Genomic DNA, 21,689 nt, shown 5'->3' on the forward strand with positions numbered 1-21,689 from the left:
ACCCATAAAAGGAACCATGGCAAGGCATCAAGTTTTTATTAACATATCTTTACAAGTAAGATCAAGTATAAATGATATCCTGTCATATTTATTGTTGCCTTGGGTTTCATAAAGAGGCAAGCTTCTATGACTGAGTGTTTAGAAGGGAGTTAGTTCAAAGTGAAACTGACAGACTTCTGTTTCTGGTCCAGTGCAGGAGACGCTGGGAAGTCACCTCTCCATCTTAATGACACATAAAAAGCTGAATGAACTGAAGAAAAAAAAAAAAAAAAAAAAAAAGAAAGAAAGAAAAAACAAACAAAGCCCAAAAAACTCAATAGCTCTTCTTAGATCCCTAAAAGAAGTGAGATCACAGGGCAAGCTGGGGCTCCAAACTGGAGAAACTGACAGGCAGATACAGTGAACCACTTACTGGGGCAGCAACCTCCATGGGAACCAGTAAAGGATGCAGAAATCTGAACGGTGGTTGATGAATGGCTGGATGCTCAGTGTGGATGTCTCTGGGGATTAAAACTCTACCAGGGATCCAGTCACTGGGGGTGAGGGAAGGTGTGCTTTTGTGAGTTTTACTTCCTGGATGGCTACCAAGTTCTGACTGACTGGGGGGAGAGAAATACTGACTCCAGCCCACTCTTGAAGTCCAGCCCAACATAAAGAGTGAGACTAAGAAGCATGTATAAAGTTTACAGTCCAAAGGCATAGGTTCCCTAAAAGATGGTGACCTAACTCATAAGATTATAAAAGACATCCTCTCCCCCAACACCTACCACCACATTGCCAAGGCCTCTTTATAGCAGTTCCTTTTATTCAGTATATCATGCCCAGTTATCATAATGTTACAGGATGTAACTACAAGGCAAAATATATATAGGGGAAAGAGAGAGAGTGAGCAAGCATAAAAACCAGACTCAGAAATGGCAGGGATGTTGGAATTACCAGACATGGAATTTAAAACAACTGTGATTGATATGATAAGGGCTCTAATGGATAAAAAAGACAGCATACAAGAACAGATGTTCAAGGTAAGCAGAAAGGAGGAAATTCTAAGAACCGAAAAGAAGTGATAGAGATCTGAAACACTGTAACAGAAAAGAATATCTCTGATGGACTCATTAGTAACCTGCACACAGCAGAGGAAAAATATCTGAGCTAGAGAGTATATCAACAGAAACCTAACAAAATGAAAAGCATAGAGAAGACTGGAGGGAGAAAAAACAAAAACAAAAACAGAACAGAATACCCAAGGACTGTGGGATGACTACAAAAGGTGTAATGTATGCATAATTGGAATACCACAGGGAGAAAAAAGAAAGGAACAGAAGAAATGTTCAAATAATAATGATGACTATTTTCTTGAAATTAATGTCAGATACCAAACCAAAGATCCAGGAAGCTCAGAGAACACTAAAAAGGATACGTGGCAAAATAATTACACCTATGAATATCATTTTCAAACTACAGAAAGAAAAAAAAGAAAAAGAAAGAAAATAGGGGGAAAATTCTGAAGGAAGCCAGAGGGGGAACATACCTTAATTATAGAAAAAAAAATATACCACTATATCGATCTTTTCTCTGGAAATCATGCAAAGAAGAAAAGAATGAAGTAAAATACTTGAAATCTTAAGAGGAAAAAAAAAACTGTTTTGTTTGTTTTTTTTTTTAACCCTGCAAAATTACCCTTCAAAAGTGGATGAAAAACAAAGGCCTTCTCAGGCAAACAAAAATTGAGGAAATTTATTGACAATAGTTCTACCTTCAAAATATGTTAAAAAGAAGTTCTTCAGAGAGGAGGAAATGGTGTAAGTCAGAAACCTGGATCCACATAAAGAAATGAAGTGGTGGAGAAGGAATAAGTGAAAGTAAAACAGAAAAATCTTACTTTTCTTATCCTATATTGATTTAATACATAAAACAAAACAATAGCAACACTGTATTTGACTATGTAGATATATAACTTATACTTCGTATGTACATTTTATTTACTCATAGTGTGTTTCTGGGTGTGTGTGTGTGTATCATATAAATATATGGCAGCATTGATACAAGGAATAGAAAGGAGGAATTAGTATTATTTTATTATTTATAAGGTACCCACAGGCATGTGAAGTGCTACAGTGTTATTTGACAGTGGGTTGGATTAGTTATAAAAGTATATTGCAAACCCTGAAGCAGCCACTTAATAAAAGTTAAAAAGAAGTATAAAGAAGTATATTCTAAGTAAGAAGAAAAAAACGGAATCATAAAAATGTTCAATTAAAAATACAAAGGCAGAAAAAGAAAGACAAGAATAAAGAACAAAGGCAACAATGAAAGGTACTAACAAATATAGTAGAACTTACTCTAATTATATCAGTAACGACTTTGAGCTTCAATGGTATATATACAACAGTTAAAATACAGATATTGTCAGATGGGATCAAAAAACAAGACCTAACTATATGTTGTTTATAGGACACACACTTTAAATATAAAGATGCACATAGAATAAAAAGTGAATGGAGAAAGATACCATGTTAACAGTAATCAAAAGAAAGTAGGAGTATTACTAACTTTAGACATAGAAGACTCCAGCCTAAGCAAAGTTATCAGAAATAAAGAAGGGGATTACATAATTATAAGGGAGCAAGTTCTCCAAGAAGACATAATGATCCTTAACACGTATGTGCCGAATAACAGAGTGCCAAAATATATGAGGTAAAAGTTAATATAAATGCAAGAGAAATAGATTAATCCACTATTAATTATAGTTGGAGACTTCAACACCTTTCTATCAAAAATGAATAGATCCAGCAGGCGAAAATCAATGAGGGCACACTTGAACTCAACATCATCAATCAACTGGATATAACTGAAATCCATAGACTGCTTCATCTAAGAAGAACTGAATGCACAATCTTCTCAAGCCCATATGGAATATTGACCAAGATAGGCCATAATGTAGACCATGAAACACACTCTAACAAATTTTTTTTAAAGATAAGATTTTTTAAAATTTATTTACTTCACAGAGATCACAAGTAGGCTGAGAGGCAGGCAGAGAGAGACGAGGAAGCAGGCTCCCCACTGAGCAGACAGCCCGATGTGGGGCTCAGTCCCAAGACCCTGGGACCATGATCTGAGCCGAAGGCAGAGGCTTTAACCCACCCAGCCACCCAGGTGCCCCCACACTCTAACAAATTTAAAAGACTAGAAGTCATACAATGTTTGGTCTCAGACCACAGTGGAATGAAACTAGAAATCAACAACAGAGCGATAGCTGGAAAATCCCAAAGTATTAGCAGATTAAATGACATACTTCTAAACAACACATGGCTCAAAGAAGAAAACCCAAGAGAAATTAAACAATATTTTAAATTAAGTGAAAATCAAAACACAACTTAACAGAATTTGTGGAAGTAAGTAAAAGTGCCCAGAGGGAAATTTTTATAATCAAATACATAAGTTAGAAAAGAAGAAAGATATAAAATAAATAAACTAGGCTTCTGCCTTAGGAAAGTAGAAAAGGAGAAACAAATTAAATCCAAAGTAAGCAGAAGAAAAGAAATAATAATTAGATCAGAAATCAATGTAATTGAAAATAGAAAATCAATAGAGAAAATCAACAAAGCTATGAGCTAGTTCACTGAAAAGATCAATAGAATCAATAAGCCTCTAGCCCAGCTAAATAAGACAAAAATAGAGAGGACACAAATTACTAATAATATAAATAAATGAAGGGGTGTTATGAGAGATCCCAGAGACATTAAAGGGATAATAAAGGAATATAACTGTATGCCCACAAATCTGATAATGTAGTTGAAATGGACCAATTTCTTAAAGACACAATCTCCCAAAACTAACACAAGAAGAAAGGGGTAATTGGAATAGACCCATATCTATTAAGTAAATTAAATTGAGAATTAATAACCTTCCAAAACAAAAAAACACAAGGACAAGATGAGTTCACTTGTGAGTTCTACTGAAGATTTAAGAAAGAAATTATATAAATTATCTATATTCTCTTCCAGAAGATGCAAGCAGAGGGAATATGCCTTAACTCATTCTATGATGCCAGCTATACCCTATCAAAATGAGACAAAGGCAATACAAAGATAAAGAACTATGAGTGAATACTTCTCATAGGCATAGATGTAAAAATCTTCAAAATATTTGCAAATTGAATCCAACAATGTATAAAAAGTATTGTATATCACAACCAAATGTGATTTAGGTATACAAGGCTAAGTCAGCATCTGAAAATCAATTAATGTAATCTATTACATTGAAAAGCTACAGAAGAAAAAAAATCACATGATCATACCAATAGATGCAGAAAAAGAATTCAACAATATCTTATACTTATGACAAAAACTCTCAGTAAACTAGGAATAGTTTACTTCTTCAAGTTTATGAAGACTATCTACAAAAAACCCTACAGCTAACATTATACTCAATGGTAAGAAATTTGAAGCTTTCCCATCAATATTAGGAACAAGACAACAATGTCCCTTCTCACCACTGCTTTTTAAAATCATAACAGAAAGGGCGCCTGGATGGCTCAGTGGGTTAAGCCTCTGCCTTTGGCTCAGGTCATGGTCTCAGGGTCCTAGGATCACGCCCCATATCGAGCCCCACATCGGGCTTTCTGCTCAGCAGGGAGCCTGCTTTCCTTTCTCTCTGCCCACTTGTGATCTCTCTCTCTCTCTCTCTGTCAAATAAATAAATAAAATCTTTAAAAAAATTAAAATCATGACAGAAGTCCTAGCTAATGCAGTAAGACAAGGTAAGGAAATAAAAGGTATATAGACTGGGAATACAAGAATAAAACTATCTTTGTCCACAGATGGTATGATCATCTAAGTATAAAATCCAAAAGAATCAACAAATGAACTCCTGAAACTAATAAGTAATTATAGCAAGGTTGCAGGACACTGCAATATAGGCCAATATACAAAAGTCAATTATTGTCTCATACCAGCTATAAACAAGTGAATTTGCAATTAAAAGCACAGTACCATTTACATTACCATCCATCCCCCAAAATGAAATACTTAGGAATAAATCTAGAAAAATATGTACAAGTCTATATGAGCATAATTTAAGAAACTCTGATGAAAGATATCAGTGAACTCAGTAAGTGGAACAGTGTTCCATGTTCATGGATAGAAAAACTCAATACAGTTAAGATGTCATTGCTCTATAGATTCAGTGCAATCGCAGTCCAGATCTTAGCAAGTTGTTTTGTGGTTATCAGAAAACTGATATAAAGTGTATATTGAGGGGCAAAAGATGCAAAATAGCCAATATAATATTGAAGGAGAACAAAGTTGGGAGAACTGACACTACCCTACTGGAAGACCTACTATAAATCTACTCTAATAAAGACAGTATGGTGTTGGTGAAAGAATAAACAAATAAATCAATGGAACAGAATTGAGAACTCAGAAATACACCCATATAAATATGGTCAACTGATCTTTGACATAGGTGTCAAGGTAATACAATGGAGCAAAAATAGTATCTTCAGCAGATGGTGCTGGAAAAACTAAACATCTACATGCAAAAAACAAATACCCACAGCCCTAGATACAGACCTTACACATCTCACAAAAATGAGCTCAGATCACAGACTTACATGTAAAACACAAAACTATAAAACTTCTGTAAGATAGCATAGAAGAAAGCCTATAGATGACCTGGGGTAGGATGATGACTTTTTAAATAAAACACGAAAGACACGATCCATGAGAGGAAGAATTGATAAGCTAGGACACATTAAAATTAAAAACTTCTACTCTGTGAAAACCAATGTCAAGAGAATGAGAAGATAAGCCACAAACTGGCAAAAATACTTGCAAAACATACATCTCATAAAGGATGTTATGCAAAATATACGAAGAACCCTTAAAACTTAATAATAAGAAAACAACCTCATTTTAAAAAAATGAGCCAAAGCCCTTCACAGACACCTCACCAGAGAAGATATACAGATGGCAAATGAGCATATGTAAAGATGCTCCTCAGGGAAATGCAAATTAAAACAAGATATCATTACACACCTCTTAGGAAGACCCAAGTTCAGATCATCGATATCATCAAATGCTAGTTATTTTGAAACTATAGGAGCTTTTTCACTCACTTCTTGTGGGGATGCAGGAAGGGCAAAGGTGGCCGTGTCTGTTTATTCCCACACACCTGTAGGCTGCCCAGATGTTACTGCCCTATTCACCTGGTCACCTGTTTCCGGGCAATGCTTTCACATGGGACACTTCAATGGCTTTTGCCCTCAAGTTTCTTTTTCATGATAGCTCATTCTACTCATTGTTAAATAACTGAAGTAAAAGTATTACTTTGAAATATAAAACAAAATCTCTTTTTCCATTATTTTCCTCATAAAGTACCAATCATTTGACATGCTATTCAAGGCCCTTTATTACCTACCCCAAATTTACCTTTCGTTGAATCTCTCCATTTATGCTCCCTTCTATTTGAACCACATTACTTCCAAAATCGCCTTTTCTTGTGCTGAGTCTTTCTCATGCTATATTCCTCTCCTGGAATGCTGTCTCCTTATTAAGATCATACTTGTATCTTAAGACCTTGCTTAACCATTATTTCCCCTGTGAAGCTTCCTTTGAACACCTTAAAAAAGAGAAGAAACTTCTCTCTTTAACTCGTTTATTAATTTTTGCTGTCTTATACTACAGTTAATTGTTGGAGGCCATATTATCTTCATGTTTTTCCTGTTTCTTAAAGGCATGGATTATGTCAGAATAGTGTCAATGTACTCATTTATAACTAATATTTTGCTATATTATTAGTGCTGTTAGAATGCTGTTAGAATGTGGTGCTGTTCAGAATGCTGATGGCTTTATATGTATTATCTAATTTAACAACTAGAACCCCCCCTTTAAAGGAGGAACTATTTTTAGGTGTTACTATGTCCATTTTACCAATGAGGACTGAAGCTTTTGGAGGTTACATAACTCATCAAGCATACACAGTAAGTCAGGGTTATAGGTACAATTTGAACACTTGCCCACGAAGGCAGGGTCATTGTTTAATTTAGTGTTATATACCCCAAACCTAGAAGAGGGCACGTGAAAGACACTTAGTGAGTATTTGTTGAATAAAATGATAAATTGTATTTCCAAAGTAAAATCTCTTGCATATCTTATAACTATTTTAATAAATATTAAATATTAAAATTATTTAATAAATATTAGTAAATATTTTAATATAATCATCCTTAAAGATGAAGAAAAAATGGTGGCTGTTCTCAACATTAGCTGAATAATATTAAGATTGTCCAAATACCTGTTGTTAACAAAGAAAATGAAAAATGTTGACTTATAAAATATAGGCTGAACAATGAAAATGTAATTTGTTGATTTCAAGCAATACTGAAGATGGTTTGCCACGTAGCTATAATATATGGCAAAGTGGCAATCTATAGAAGTACATTATAAGTCTTGACATCATAGCTGCCATGATAAAACCTACTGTCTTAGATTTTGATTTCTAAATATTGTTCTTCAAGAAACTGTAGGTCTTTGAAGAATGGTTGATTCCAGGGCTGGAGAGGGAAATTACAAAATAAGCTTGGAGCATAATGTGTTGATATAAAGCATGGAAATGCCCATAAAAGGATGGGAAATACTAAAAAGAGCAGTAAGAATGAACAGGAAAGGGTTCCCAATGGCAAAATATAGAGCACATAAGGCAATATATATAAACAAATATAGTAATGGATTATAGTCCTTAAAATAAATATCCATGAGTTCACACAGATATAAAAAATTGAATAAATGAATGGGTAGAAGAAACATCCTTTTTCTTTAATTTTTTATTTTTTATTTTAATTCTAGTATCTTTAATATACAGTATTATATTAGTTTCAGGTGTACAATATAGTGATTCAACAATTCTATTCATTAGTCAGTGCTCATCATGATAACAGTACTCTTAATCTCCTCTACCTATTTCACCCATCCCTCCATTCACCTCCCCTCTGCTAACCATTACTTTGTTCTTTATAGTTGAGTCTGTTTCTTTTTCTCATTGCTCATTTGTTTTGTTTCTTAAATTCTACACGTGATGGAAATCATGTGGTATTTGACTTTCTTCCACTTAGCATTATACTCTCTAGATCCATCCATGTATTTGAAAATGACAAGATTTCATTCCTTTTTAGGGCTGAGTAATAATCTATTGTATGTACATACCACTTCTTATTTATCCATTCATCTATTAATGGGCTGCTTTTATAATTTGGCTATTGTAAAAATGCTGCAGTAAACATAAGGGTGCATATATCTTTTTGAATTAGTGTTTTCATATTCTTTGGGCAAAGATCTGGTAGTGAAATTATGGGATCATATGTTAGTTCTAATTTTAATTTTTAGAGGAAGCTTCCCCAGTGGCTGTATCAGTTTGCATTCCCACCAACAATGCATGAGGGTTCCTCTTTGTCCACATCCTCACCAACATTTGTTGTTTCTTGTGTTTTGGTTTTAGATGTTCTGATAGGTATGAGGTGATATCGCATTGTCGTTTTTTAAAAATTTTTTAATTTTTTTATAAACTTATAATGTATTATTAGCCCCAGAGGTACAGGTCTGTGAATCGCCAGTTTTACACACTTCATAGCACTCACCATAGCACATACCCTCCCCCAGTGTCCATAACCCCACCACCCTCTCCCGACCTTCCCTCCGCCCAGCAACCCTCAGTTTGTTTTGTGAGATTAAGAGTCTCTTATGGTTTGTCTCCCTCCCTATCCCATCTTGTTTCATTTATTCTTTTCCTACCCCTCATGTTGCCTCTCCACTTCCTCATATCAGGGAGATCATATGATAGTTGTCTTTCTCTGGTTGACTTATTTCACTAAGCACAATACCCTCTAGTTCCATCCACATCATCGCAAATGGCAAGATTTCCTTTCTTTTGAAGGCTGCATAGTATTCCATCATATACATATACCACTTCTTTATCCATTCATCTGTTAATGACATCTAGGTTCTTTCCATAGTTTGGCTATTGTGGACGTTGCTGCTATAAACATTTGGGTGCACGTGCCCCTTCAGATCACTATGTTTGTATCTTTAGGGTAAATACCCAGTAATGCAATTGCTGGGTTGTAATGTAGCTCTATTTTCAACATTTTGAGGAACCTCCATGCTGTTTTCCAGAGTGGTTACACCAGGTTGCATTCCCACCAACAGTGTAGGAGGGTTCCCCTTTCTCAGCATTCTCGCCAGCATCTGTCATTTCCTGACTTGTTAATTTTAGCCATTCTGACTGGTATGAGGTGGTATCTCACTGTGGTTTTGATTTGTATTTCCCTGATGCCCAGTGATGTGGAGCACTTTTTCATGGGTCTGTTGGCCATCTGGATGTCTTCTCTGCAGAAATGTCTATTCATGTCCTCTGCTCATTTCTTGATTAGATTATTTGTTCTTTGGGTGTTGAGTTTGCTAAGCTCTTTATAGATTTTGGATACTTGACCTTTATCTGATATGTAATTTGCAAATATCTTCTCCCATTCTGTCAGTTGTCTTTTGGTTTTGTTAACTGTTTCCTTTGCTGTGCAAAAGCCTTTGATCTTGATGAAATCCCAATAGTTCATTTTTGCCCTTGCTTCCCTTGCCTTTGGCATTGTTCCTAGGACGATGTTGCTGCAACTGAGGTGGAAGAGGTTGCTGCCTGTGTTCTCCTCAAGGATTTTGATGGATTCCTTTCTCACACTGAGGTCCTTCAACCATTTTGAGTCTATTTTTGTGTGTGGTGTAAGGAAATGGTCAAATTTCATTTTTCTGCAATGTGGCTGTCCAATTTTTCCAACACCATTTGTTGAAGAGGCTGTCTTTTTTCCATTGGACATTTTTTCCTGCTTTGTCCAAGATTAGTTGACCATAGAGTTGAGGGTCTATTTCTGGGCTCTCTATTCTGTTCCATTGATCCATGTGCCTGTTTTTGTGCCAGTACCATACTGTCTTGATGATGACAGCTTTGTAATAGAGCTTGAAGCCCAGATTTGTGATGCCACCAACTTTGGCTTTCTTTTTCAACTTTCCTTTGGCTATTCGAGGTCTTTTCTTGTTCCATATAAATTTTAGGATTATTTGTTCCATTTCTTTGAAAAAAATGGATGGAATTTTGATAGGAATTGCATTAAATGTATAGATTGCTTTAGGTAACATAGACATTTTCACAATATTTGTTCTTCCAATCCATGAACATGGAACATTTTTCCATTTCTTTGTGTCTTCCTCAATTTCTTTCATGAGTACTTTACAGTTTTCTGAGTATAGATTCTTTGCCTCTTTAGTTAGGTTTATTCCTAGGTATCTTATGGTTTTGGATGCAATTGTAAATGGGATTGACTCCTTAATTTCTCTTTCTTCTGTCTTGTTCTTGGTGTAAAGAAGTGCAAGTGATTTCTGTGCATTGATTTTATATCCTCATCATAGTTTTGATTTGCCTTTCCCTGATGACAAGTGATGTTGAGCATCTTTTCGTGTGTCTGTTGGCCATATGTATGGCCTCTTTGGAGAAGTCTCTGGTCATGTCTTCTGACCATTTTTAACTAGATTATTTATGTTTTGGTGTTGAGTTGTAGAAGTTCGTTATATATTTTGGATATTAACGCTTTATCAGATATATAATTTGCAAATATTTTCTCCCATTCAGTATATCGTCTTTTAGTTTTGTGGTTTCCTTTGCCGTGCAGAAGCCTTTTATTTTGATGTAGTCCCAATAATTTATTTTTGCTTTTGTTTCCCTTGCCTCAGGAGACATATCTAGAAAAATTTTGCTATAGCTGATGTCAGAGAAATGACTGCCTGTGCTCTCTTCTAGGATTTTTATGGTTTCACACCTCACATTAAGGTCCTTGATCCATTTTAAGTTTATTTTTGTGTGTTGTGTAAGAAATCACTCCAGGTGGGTGCCTGGGTGGCTCAGTCAGTTAAACATCTGCCTTCAGCTCAGGTCATGATCCCAAGGTTCTGGGATTGAGTCCCATGTTTGGCTCCCTGCTCAGTAGGGAGTCTGCTTCTCCTTCTGCCCCTCCTCCCCACTTATTTTCTCTCTCTCTCTCAAATACATAAAAATCTTAAAAAACAAAAGTGCTCCAGTTTCATTCTTTTGCATGTAAGTATTCAGTTTTCTCAACACCATTTGTTGAAAAGACTTTTCTTTTCCCCATTGGACATTCTTGCCTCCTTTGTTGAAGATTAATTGATTGTATAATCATGGGTTTATTTCTGGACTCTCTATTCTGTTCCATTTGCCTATGTTTCTATTTTTGTCCCAGTACCAATACTGTTCAGATTTCTACAGCTTTGTAGTCTAACTTGATATCTGGGATTGTGATACCTCTAGTCATCTTCTTCTTTTTCAAGATTGTTTTTGCTCTTTGGGGTCTTTTGTGGTTACATACGAATTTTAAAATTGTTTGTATGGGATCACAACATTTTAAGATAATTTGTTCTAGTTCTGTGAAAAATGTGGTTGGTATTTTGATAGGGATTGCATTTAATCTGTAGATTGCTTTTGGTAGTAGGGACATTTTAACGATATTTGTTCTTCCAATCTATGAGCATAGAATGTCTTCCCATTTCTTTGTGTCATCTTCAATTTCTTTCATCAGTGTTTTATAGTTTTCAGAGTACAGGCTTTTCACCTTCTTGGTTAAGTTCATTCCTAGGTATTTTATTATTATTATTATTATTTTTAAAATTTATTTGTCAGAGAGAGAGAGAGGGAGAGAGAGCAAGCACAGGCAGACAGAATGGCAGGCAGAGGCAGAGGGAGAAGCAGGCTCCCTGCTGAGCAAGGAGCCCGACGTGGGACTCGATCCCAGTACGCTGGGATCATGACCCGAGCCAAAGGCAGCTGCTTGACTAACTGAGCCACCCCGGCATCCCGTATTTTATTATTTTTGATGGAATTATAAAAAAGGACTGTTTTCTTAATTTCTCTTTCTGCTGCTTCATTATTATTATATAGAAATGCAACAGATTTCTGTATGTTGATTTTGTATCCTGAAATCTTATTGAATTCATTTCTCAGTTTTAGTAGTGTTTTGGTGGAGTGTTTAGGGTTTCTGTATATTTATCATGTCATCTGCAAATAGTGACAGTGTTACTTATTTCTTACCAGTCTGGATTTCTTTTATTTCTTTTTGTTGTCTGATTGCTGTGGCTAGGACTTCCAGTCCTGTGTTGAACAAAAGTTGTGAGAATGGACATCCTTATCTTGTTCTTGAGCTTAGGAGCAAGGCTCTGTTTTCCACCATTGAGTATAATGTTAACTGTGGGTTTTCATGTATGGCCTTTATTATGTTGAGGTACATTATCTCTAAAACTACTTGATTTGGGGTTTTCATCATGAATGGATATTGTACTTTGTCAAATCCTTTTCCTGCATTTATTGGAATAATCAGATTTTTTTTATCCTTTCTCTTATTGATGTGATATATCACTTTAATCAATTTGGGAATATTAAACCACCCTTGTATAAGTAAATCTCACTTGATCATGGTGAATGATTTTCTTTAAATGTATTATTGGATTCAATTTGCTAATATTTCATTGGGGATTTTTGCATCTATGTTCTTCAGAGATATTGACCTACAGTTCTCTTTTTTTTGGTAGTGTCTTTATCTGGAATGCAGTAAGTCTAGATCTTGGATTAGAAGATAAGAGGAGCATGGAGTTCAAAAAGACCCTTGGAGAAGCTTTCCATTCATCTATATCACATTCAGGGGAGGGAAGTAAGAATCTGAGAAACTAAGTTACTAATGGAGCATTATCTTGGGAGAGGTGGCTCTAGGACTTATGGATTTTATCTGTCCATTCACTTTCACTTCTATTTTATGACCTGGATTCAAGTCCAGGAACTCTGTCAGTTGACTTACTTAGTTAATTCCATTTAATCTAATTCATAAGATATTTTATAACAAAGGTTATATACTAATTTCTAATGTGTTTATAATGAAATTATGAAAATCTTGCTCAGTAAAGAACATAATGTTTTACTTTTCAGGAGAACTTGAGTAGCAATTTGAGGAGTAGAAATAAACTTTGACTATAGGATTTGAATTTAGTTCAACTAAACTTCAAATCAATTTCAAGAAGCTCAAGGTTTGATTATGCATTATTCCCTTGGCTAAAGCCACCCTTTTATTTCTTCTTATATGTAGATGCTTTCTTTCTTGTTTGCACACACACACACACACACACATAGAGTACTCGTTAAAACAGAGTCTTTTTTTTTCTTTTTCATTTGGTATAATTGTCTGAGATGGCTTTATGGTATAATCATCAGACATTATGGGCCTGAACAAGACAATGATAGTCTTGGCATTCAGCCCATGTCTTCCCCCAGTTTTTATTGCCTGTAAGATTTCTGTGCCTCAACAAAACCTGTACTTCCCCTCCTGCACCCTCCAATGTCTGGGCTATGCATCTAGCAGATGGTCTTGTTATACAATCATGTTTAACAGGATTACGCTAGATCATTGAATTGTAGGGATTTCTGGCTATCACAGCTGCTTCTTCTCTGAAATGCTTTCACTCAATTAATGTATACAAGATACTCCTCTGGCCAACCCTCATTATCTAATCAGCACCAACACAGAAACCTGAATACATCCATATTTTAAATAGGAAAAATAATTTTGGTGCCAGAAATGAATATACTAATGACTCCTATTATTGTAGGTGTACCAATGACAATATGCATGGTAAGAAATTGAAACAAATAATGAGTGGGTAACTAGATATTAGGAAAATTATACCAAATATTATTTCTATGGTAGACTATATTTCTAAAACAAAATCTTCCCATATCTGTCCATTCTACCATACTTTTCTCAGGCCCTCAGGATCAAAATTCCAGAGTCCTCCTTAACATCTCTTCCTTACTCACCCCACCTCCTTTACATTCTATCACAGCAAGTCATTAACAAGTCTTGACTTGTTTTACATTTACATTTACATTATTTCCTTAGATTTTTTCCTTTCAGTTGCCATCGTTATCACCTAGTTCAGGTCCAATAAATGCCCTCAACTGCCTAAGAGCTTAAGAAGGAAGAACATTTTCCATTCTTGGCACCCAGTAAATCACAGTAGTGAGTAATGGGAGAAGTCCCCCGTGCCTCATCTCCCACCTTGGTGGGGGGGAGGTCAGATGGGTGAACGATGGAACTACATCATAGCAGGGCCGTAACCTCCTGATATTAGAAGCTTCTAGGGAGGGTCCAGCAACAGGAATTTTATGAGTGCATCTCAACCCAGCAGAGTCTCAATATCAGTGTTCATCTGGAGTGGGAGAAGCCAATATGGTGTTGTGAATTAAGAATGGGGGCTATGGAAATTAAATAAACAAAAGAAAATAATGTCAACTAAGGTGCATAAGTAAAGAATACCTCCAAAGTAGTCTTGTTTTAAAACTTCATTGGAGAGCTGCCATTTTTCATATTATATAAACAATGCCATTTTGTCTTTATATCAACTTACTATATCTAATTTCACAGATAAGGAGATTGAAGAGAAATTAGGAAACTGTCTTTTACTTATATAGCCAGGCAACAGTGGAGTCTAGTTTGAAACCCATTTTGTCCATCTCCAGAATCCAAGAAGGCAGCTTTTCAACACTTCACGTGGCCCAATATGTCTGTGAAGTAAAGCAGTTTTGATTCTGTTCATGTCAAATGGATTTCCTTCTTTTGTTCTAAGCCATTTCACAACATTTTGTAAAAATCTTTTCCTGACTTAGTGCAAACACACATAACCCAGTGAAGGAAGTATTATTAGCCCCATAATATCAGGTATGGAGTAGAAGCTCAGAGAAATCAAGTAATTTGTCCATTGCCACATAGCCCATCAATGATGGATGAGAATCTTAATCTGGGCAGTCTGATTTCCCTTCCCCCATTCCCAGTCACACTGCTGACTTCAATAGGTTATTTTTATACTGGTTTGATATTTCCTAAAAAGAAGGAAGTGGAGTGTCATCTAATCTTACCCTATAAACTCTTTTGGGATACACATACATACACAAAAAATACACATGCGTACACACACACATGTGTGAGTGTATGTATGTGTGCAAGAGAAATATTAAAAAATAATATTCCAGTGGATATTAGCTATGTCTTCTATGCAGTAGATGGCACAGCAGTAATAATTACTATAATTGCAATAATGTTAGCAATATAATTGGTCCCATGCCTGCTTTTTGGTAGCATTCTTTTTCCCTAAGACAAGGAAACTAAGTGCCTGGTCCTGCTCAAATACAGAACATCTGTAACTTTCAGAAGAGATCAGGTGATAGAGTAAACGTAAATCAAACCACCTTTTACATGTCTGTGCTTTTGATTATTTCAGGTACTAGGTGACCTGATTTCTAGTCAGTCTGGGAGATGAAACAGCTGTAATTCACAATAAATATACATCAAACATCACAATCAACCTTATTCTTTCTTCCTGCAGAAGGCAGCTGGATTTTATCAAAAACATGTAAAGAACACTTGCTGCTATCTAGCCCATGGGGCAACCTATGCACCCTGCCATTAACATAGGGAGGTTTCCTAGCAGTGTGCCCAGAAGTGGGTTGATGGCAGGTGGTAAAGACCAGGGAAAGCAACCCAGCTCAGCTTGCAGACACAGCTGCTAAGCCCTGGGTGCCTAAAATGGGGTAAAAGTGTTCACCTTAGGAATGGGAAAAATAACCCCATCAGAAACCATCACTTGGGTCAGCACAGTTTTTTAAGTGTGTTCCGTTTAGTAGCAGCTCCGAGGTGTTTGAAGGATTTCAGTGCAGAATTTCAAGCTACTGTTCACTTGTACATTTGTCTTTACGTGAATTTTGCAGGTGACCACGTAGTTAAAGAGTTTGGGGATTTTGTTTCTGATATATTTAGAATGAGGACCTGGAACAGGGCCACTAAGAGTCTACCTCTTGTATGAATTTAAAAAGGCAGCCCTGTGTGGAGGAAACCCCTTGGGATTTGAATCTGTTCTCACTTGCCCCTTGGCTGGGCACAACCTGTACATAATTTGTAGCCCCGATCATATTAGCTTGGCTTCTAGAAGTTTCTCAGGGGAAGTGGAGGTGCCTGTATAAGGGGCTACAGAGCTTATATATTTTCCTCAACTAAATCCTTTAATGAAGATCAAATAATTACAAAATTGCCAGAGGCTAACAATATTTTTCTTATGACATACTTTTAAAATTCATAAGCATAATGTTCAGCAACCATGTTTGAATTTTTTTGGATGTTATGATACTCAAAAAAAGTTTTGCATTTAAAGACTTCAGTATTATAGTGCTCACCCTTTGTTGGGGTTATTTAACTGTCTGTCTTCCTCACCTAGAATGTCAGCTCTGGGAATGTAGGGACTATGTATATCTTGATACTATGTCCCCAGCACAATGTCTAATATGTAGTAAATATTAATACATATTTTTTGACTGAGTGAAGGAATTTCTTACTTATTTTTCTTTTGTACTCTGAAGCTAAAGGAACAAACATAAAAATATCGATGAACAGTTTAAGGATGATTTTTATTATTTTAATTTTTAAAACAAATATTTTCTTCTCAATTATATTCTTCACTTCTTACCACAGCTTTAATTTCCTAGGGCCATTTTGTTTTGTTTTGTCTTGCCGGGACATCAAAGTGGATATTTACTGGGATATTTGCACAATCCACCAATCAACTCCTATTTTCTTTTAGAACATGTCACCCTTTGTCTCATAGCATGTAAGATTCCTTTCCTCAGGATTTGGGACTGAGATAAATTGTAGACAGTCTCTCTGAGTGAGTAAAACTGCAATATGCAAACTCTGGAGTTGAAACACTACTAGGTGCTCAAAGAAATATTGGCAAGAGACGGAGAGGGAGGGAGAGAAGGAAGGGAGGGAAGAGGGAGAGAGAGAAAGAGAGAAGCAGATGTACAAAGAAGAGCAGAGATGTGTTTAAGAGAGAGACAGAAAGGAAGGCCAAACTTGACAATCTTGGATCCCAGTTAGTCCCTTCCAGAGGCCTGGCAGAGTTCCTGTCATTAGGTTTCCTTGAGATATTCTATGGCTTTAATATAAAGCTCTCCCTTTATGGCATTAGCCAGGTTAAGGTAGGTTACTTCCTAACAAGTACAATAATGTATTTTAAATGAAAGTCAGTGGGGGCATCATTTTAAATGCACAGATAACTTCCAGGAAATGTAGAATAGTGCATGAAAAATTAAATATTTTCAATGGGAAATATTTCTTAATTTTTCCAGATAAGACCAGAGCATGTCTTAGGTCCATGCATCCCAATGGCAGTAATCACACAGAGGCCGTCTGGAGAAAAGACCTTTGGGCTAGTTTGACAACCTTCTAAAGAAAAAATGGAATGCTAGAGCTGAGCTAACAGTTGCCAAAAGAGAACACTGCACACCTGACTACTTAGGCATGGGAACTGAGCACAAAGACTCTAGAGCTGTGTTTCTCAAAGTAGGGTCCTGGGTAAGAACATAAATCCCTGAAGCCCATCTCAGTCTCCATAAGTCATACTGTCAGAAGGGGTGGCATGCATTCAACCTGTACAAGTAGACTCAGTGGGGGACCGGCACGCACAGTGCTTCAGAGATGACCACTCGGGGTGTGATCCGAAGCTCAGTAGCAGGGAAAACACTTGGGAATTGACTGGAAAGGGGGAATCTTTCCCACTCCCTTGACCTACTGAATGGCTCTAATGAGGCATCCAGTCAATTCGATGTTCAGAAATGGGGAACAGGTTCTATATCATTCATTCCCAGCTGGTTGTGCTCTGGCATCATCCAGGTGACTTAACTGTTACTCGGGTCCATGTTCTACCCTCCAGAGATTCTGACTTGGGAGAGTCTGATTCTGAGTCTGGAGTGTGACCAGAGCAGATACACTATTTAAAATTCCCCAGATAATTCCCCAGAAGATGTGCAGCAGAGATTGAGAGCCTCTGCTTATTGAGGATGACTAGATATATCCTAGAAGAAAGTCAACTTGTTAAATGGCTTCTGGAACTCCTAGGAGGCACGGTAATCTGAAAGCAGAGTGATTTTGATTTGGAAGAGCAGAACCGTAGAGAGAAAGAAAACTTTATTTCTTTTTAAGCTCCAGGAAGAACTGGTTTGGAAAAAATCACAAGACAGACCCTGGGGGACTAGGACATAGAGTTTATACAATGAATTATAGAGTTTAGAAATCATGCCACCCAAAAATCTTTGGGGGTGGGGAAGACTGCTGTTTCCCAGGCAAAACCTAAGAATACTGCAACCCCATTAGGGTTAGAGTAATAAAATGCCCCGGTGGAAAATTAGCAATGGCTAAAGGAATAATCTAGGGGGATTATAAAAACAATTTCGGAGACCAGAAAACCCAACCTGCAAGTGTCTGGGTCCTAACCATGGCATAGAAGCACATGCTGGGAGTGGCCTGGAAGAGGACAAAATAGAACGAGGATGCAGGATACATGGAACTTTGGAACAGTGGCCACTCCACAGGCCATTGATTGACTACAGAAGCTCGAGCAACACATCAAAGATCAGGAGAGGCTGGGTTATCCTTCCGGCAGAAACTAGTAAAAACAGATGATGCATTTGGGCTGCATGCCCCTGTGTCAGTCCCAGGACAATAGGCACACACTTTGCTATTCAGTCCTTGAAAGACGGTGGAAGAGGGAGGAAGGGGAGAATTCTGAATCATGAATATTTACTCAACTGAGATTAAGTCTGAATCTGGAAGTGACTGTGAGATTAAGGTTTTCCCCATAACGGAAATGGAGGCTGGAGACAAGCCAAGTGGAATTTCTGTGTAGAATAATGAGGGGGGGGGGGGAAGGGGGGGAAGAAAAAAGAAAAAAAAAGAATAATGAGGACAGTTACATGTCTAATTCCTGAATTACACCTGTGAATTTCAAATCTACTCTTCTAGTGAATGGAATGTAGTTACCTGTCCATTAGGTGTTTTTCTTCTGCATAGGTCCCTGGGGACTTGGTGTCAATATAAAGAGGCTTCTTTGAGTAGCATTATTTTGTAAAAAGATGAGGATCAAGGAAAACATCATAGGATCATGAATCACCAGACATCTGTATTTCCATTTGAGAGGCAGAACTGGAACCAGAACCCAAGTCTACTAAGATGTCCAGATGTACACTGAATGCCTCAAGACAATCTTGAGGGAAAAGAATTCACTTAGTGGCTTTATCAGTCCTGCCTTAGTAAAGATCATTCACTTTACAGACAGAGGGATAGGCTGCATAACTTCATTGGTTAGTATAAATTGAATCAGCCTCAGTAGATAAAGTTAACGAATTGCCTCAAATGACCTTTTTCTGATTGTTAAGAAGGGGTAAAAGAAAACATAAGAGGTGACTAATTACCAGCACTTACCTACTTTAGCTTTTCTCTTTCCTGTCCTACTTCTGCTCCCCACTCCCTCAACTTCCCACCCACCCCCAGAAGGAATATTCCTTGAGAGAAAAATTGTTTCATGTTTCTCTCCTTCCTGGTTTTTATTTAGGAGACCTCAAAAGAAGTTGATGAATGGCCTGTGTGATCGATACATCCTGTATCTCCTTTACTTGGGGGAAGGTCCAGGCCATCCTCTCTGTCAGTTTCCCTAAGGTGAAAATATGACAAGCACAATGACTGGCAATAACTTTCCAAAATAACTGTTTATCTAAAGTTACAACCCAAGAGTTAAATTTTGTGAATCATCCTGATGTATTTTGGGAAGGAATCATAAAAGGGAGGATTATAAAAATAGAATATATTATGAATAACCCCCCCCCAAACTAAAACCCACTACCTTCATTGATTGGACAGTATAATATAACCTAAGAAAATAAACTTAACTTAGATGCTCTTGAAGATATGGAAGATATTTGTATACAATATAGTACTAAGTCTGCTTTGAGCCCACTACAACATTTATGTTAGTGCCCTAAAAGACTTCTGGCAAATTTATGAGAATACGTTGCAGTATCCTTTTTGCCTGATCCCAAAGGGGAAGAGAAAGTGGAAGGATGAAATTAGCGATGTATATTTAGGTAGTCAGTTTATTGGAATGGTGCCCCAAACCAGAAAAAAAACTCTACATATGGAAAATGCCCAATTAGGGGAAGGGTGGTGGAAAGAGACAAGGTTTTAATAAATAGTTAAAGCTGTCAGTTAACTATTACTGATTTCTATGTGTTTATTGAAAACATCTTAAAATAACTAACATAAACGTGAAAATTGAACCATAAAACCAAGAAGCCTAATGTTCTTTGCTAAAAACCCTGGGATTACTAAAACAATCCTTTAAGACAAACTGTATTTTCCTACAGCACACACAAATCATGAATTATGTCACTGCACTGTCTAATTTCCATGAGACCTCAATATGAATTAAGTCATCAAAAAGAGCTTACAATCTTTACTTTGAACCAATTCCTTTTGCTTCAGTTTGAAATATTCAATCTATTTTGAAAAAAACCCAAAATATGGTGAGAAAATATTTACGCTCCAAAAACATGAGTTTTAGGACAGAAATGTTGAAGTTCATGAGTTCATTAATAGGAATTATGAGCTCGAGAGAGAATGACAAGGTGAAAATAAATTGCTCTAGCTAGCTCTGAGGCAAGCTGTCTATCAATGGAGAACAACTCGCTGAGGGGTTTCAAATAACAACTTTGGTTGCAAAGTTGACAAGTCATACATCCAGTGTGGCTTTTCAAACGCCATCTTGCCTTTCTAAAACCATCTCCTGGTGGGAAAAGGAAGGTTTATTTTATCTGCCTTCAAATGCTTGTGGAAGTCACCTAGGAATCATGCACAAAAGCCCCGGGCCGTCCAGCGTTAAACGGGGCCTTTGCCTTTAGGAGGCAAAGGGATGCATGGGTTACGGGGGATGCACAGTCCTGAGAATAGGCTTCTTTCCAGGAAGTGGGCTCTCTGGCAGGAGAGGAAAGGAACCCTTACCTGGGTAATCATTCTTGTCTATGTCTGAGTCTCCTCTTAGAGTAAAGCCGAAGCCCGAAGGGATGGTCTGTGAGGCCCACACTCCCTGCAGAGTCTGGGAAGGCTTGGTGTTTAAGCCATCCTTGTTCCCGTTGTAAATGAGCACTTTGCCTCTTTGATCCTTGCCTGCAAAGGGTGCACCGATGGCAATGTCTGCAAACAGGGACACATGAACACATTTTTTAAGGAAAGAAGAAGGTTTCAGAGATAGAATTTAAGTGCAATCGAAGAGTGGCATCCTGGACTCCAAAGGGCTCATTACGTTTTCCAGGAAAATTTTGTAATATTGCAGCAACCATAAATTATTTGTCTTTTCTCCATCCAGCAAACATTTATTGAGTGACCACTGTGTGTTGGACCCCGTGGGTATGACAGTGAACCAGATGCTGCTTTTAGAAAGACTGTATCCCAGTGCAGGTAATAGACAATTTGAATAGAGAGACAATCAAGGAAAGATGGAAAGTGATTCTTCTATGCAGAAGAATCAAAAATATTAATGTAATGGAGAATGGTGGTTATTTCTAAATTTGGTGATCAGACAGAGTGTTGCTAAGGCTCGTGTTGAAACTGAAAGCTGGAAACAAGGCAGAGCCAACTGTGTGAAATCAGAGGGGAGAACACTCTGGGCAGAAAGAACTGGTGCGCCAAGGGCCAAAGTTGGAAAGGGCAGGGC

At 37.1% G+C, this 21,689-nt stretch overlaps 1 protein-coding gene across 1 annotated transcript in view; it reads right to left on the reverse strand.

Annotated features, from left to right (window-relative positions):
* Nucleotides 1-21,689, reverse strand: part of ITGA8 (integrin subunit alpha 8) — a 172,504-nt gene that overhangs the window by 84,545 nt on the left and 66,270 nt on the right. Inside the window, exon 13 of the mRNA XM_082739047.1 lies at nucleotides 20,978-21,169. Coding sequence (XP_082595173.1) covers nucleotides 20,978-21,169 — 192 coding nt within the window. The remainder of the gene's footprint in view (nucleotides 1-20,977; nucleotides 21,170-21,689) is intronic.

This window comes from Mustela nivalis, assembly GCF_964662115.1.
Source record: "Mustela nivalis genome assembly, chromosome: 7".
NCBI classification, from domain to species: Eukaryota; Metazoa; Chordata; class Mammalia; order Carnivora; family Mustelidae; genus Mustela; species Mustela nivalis.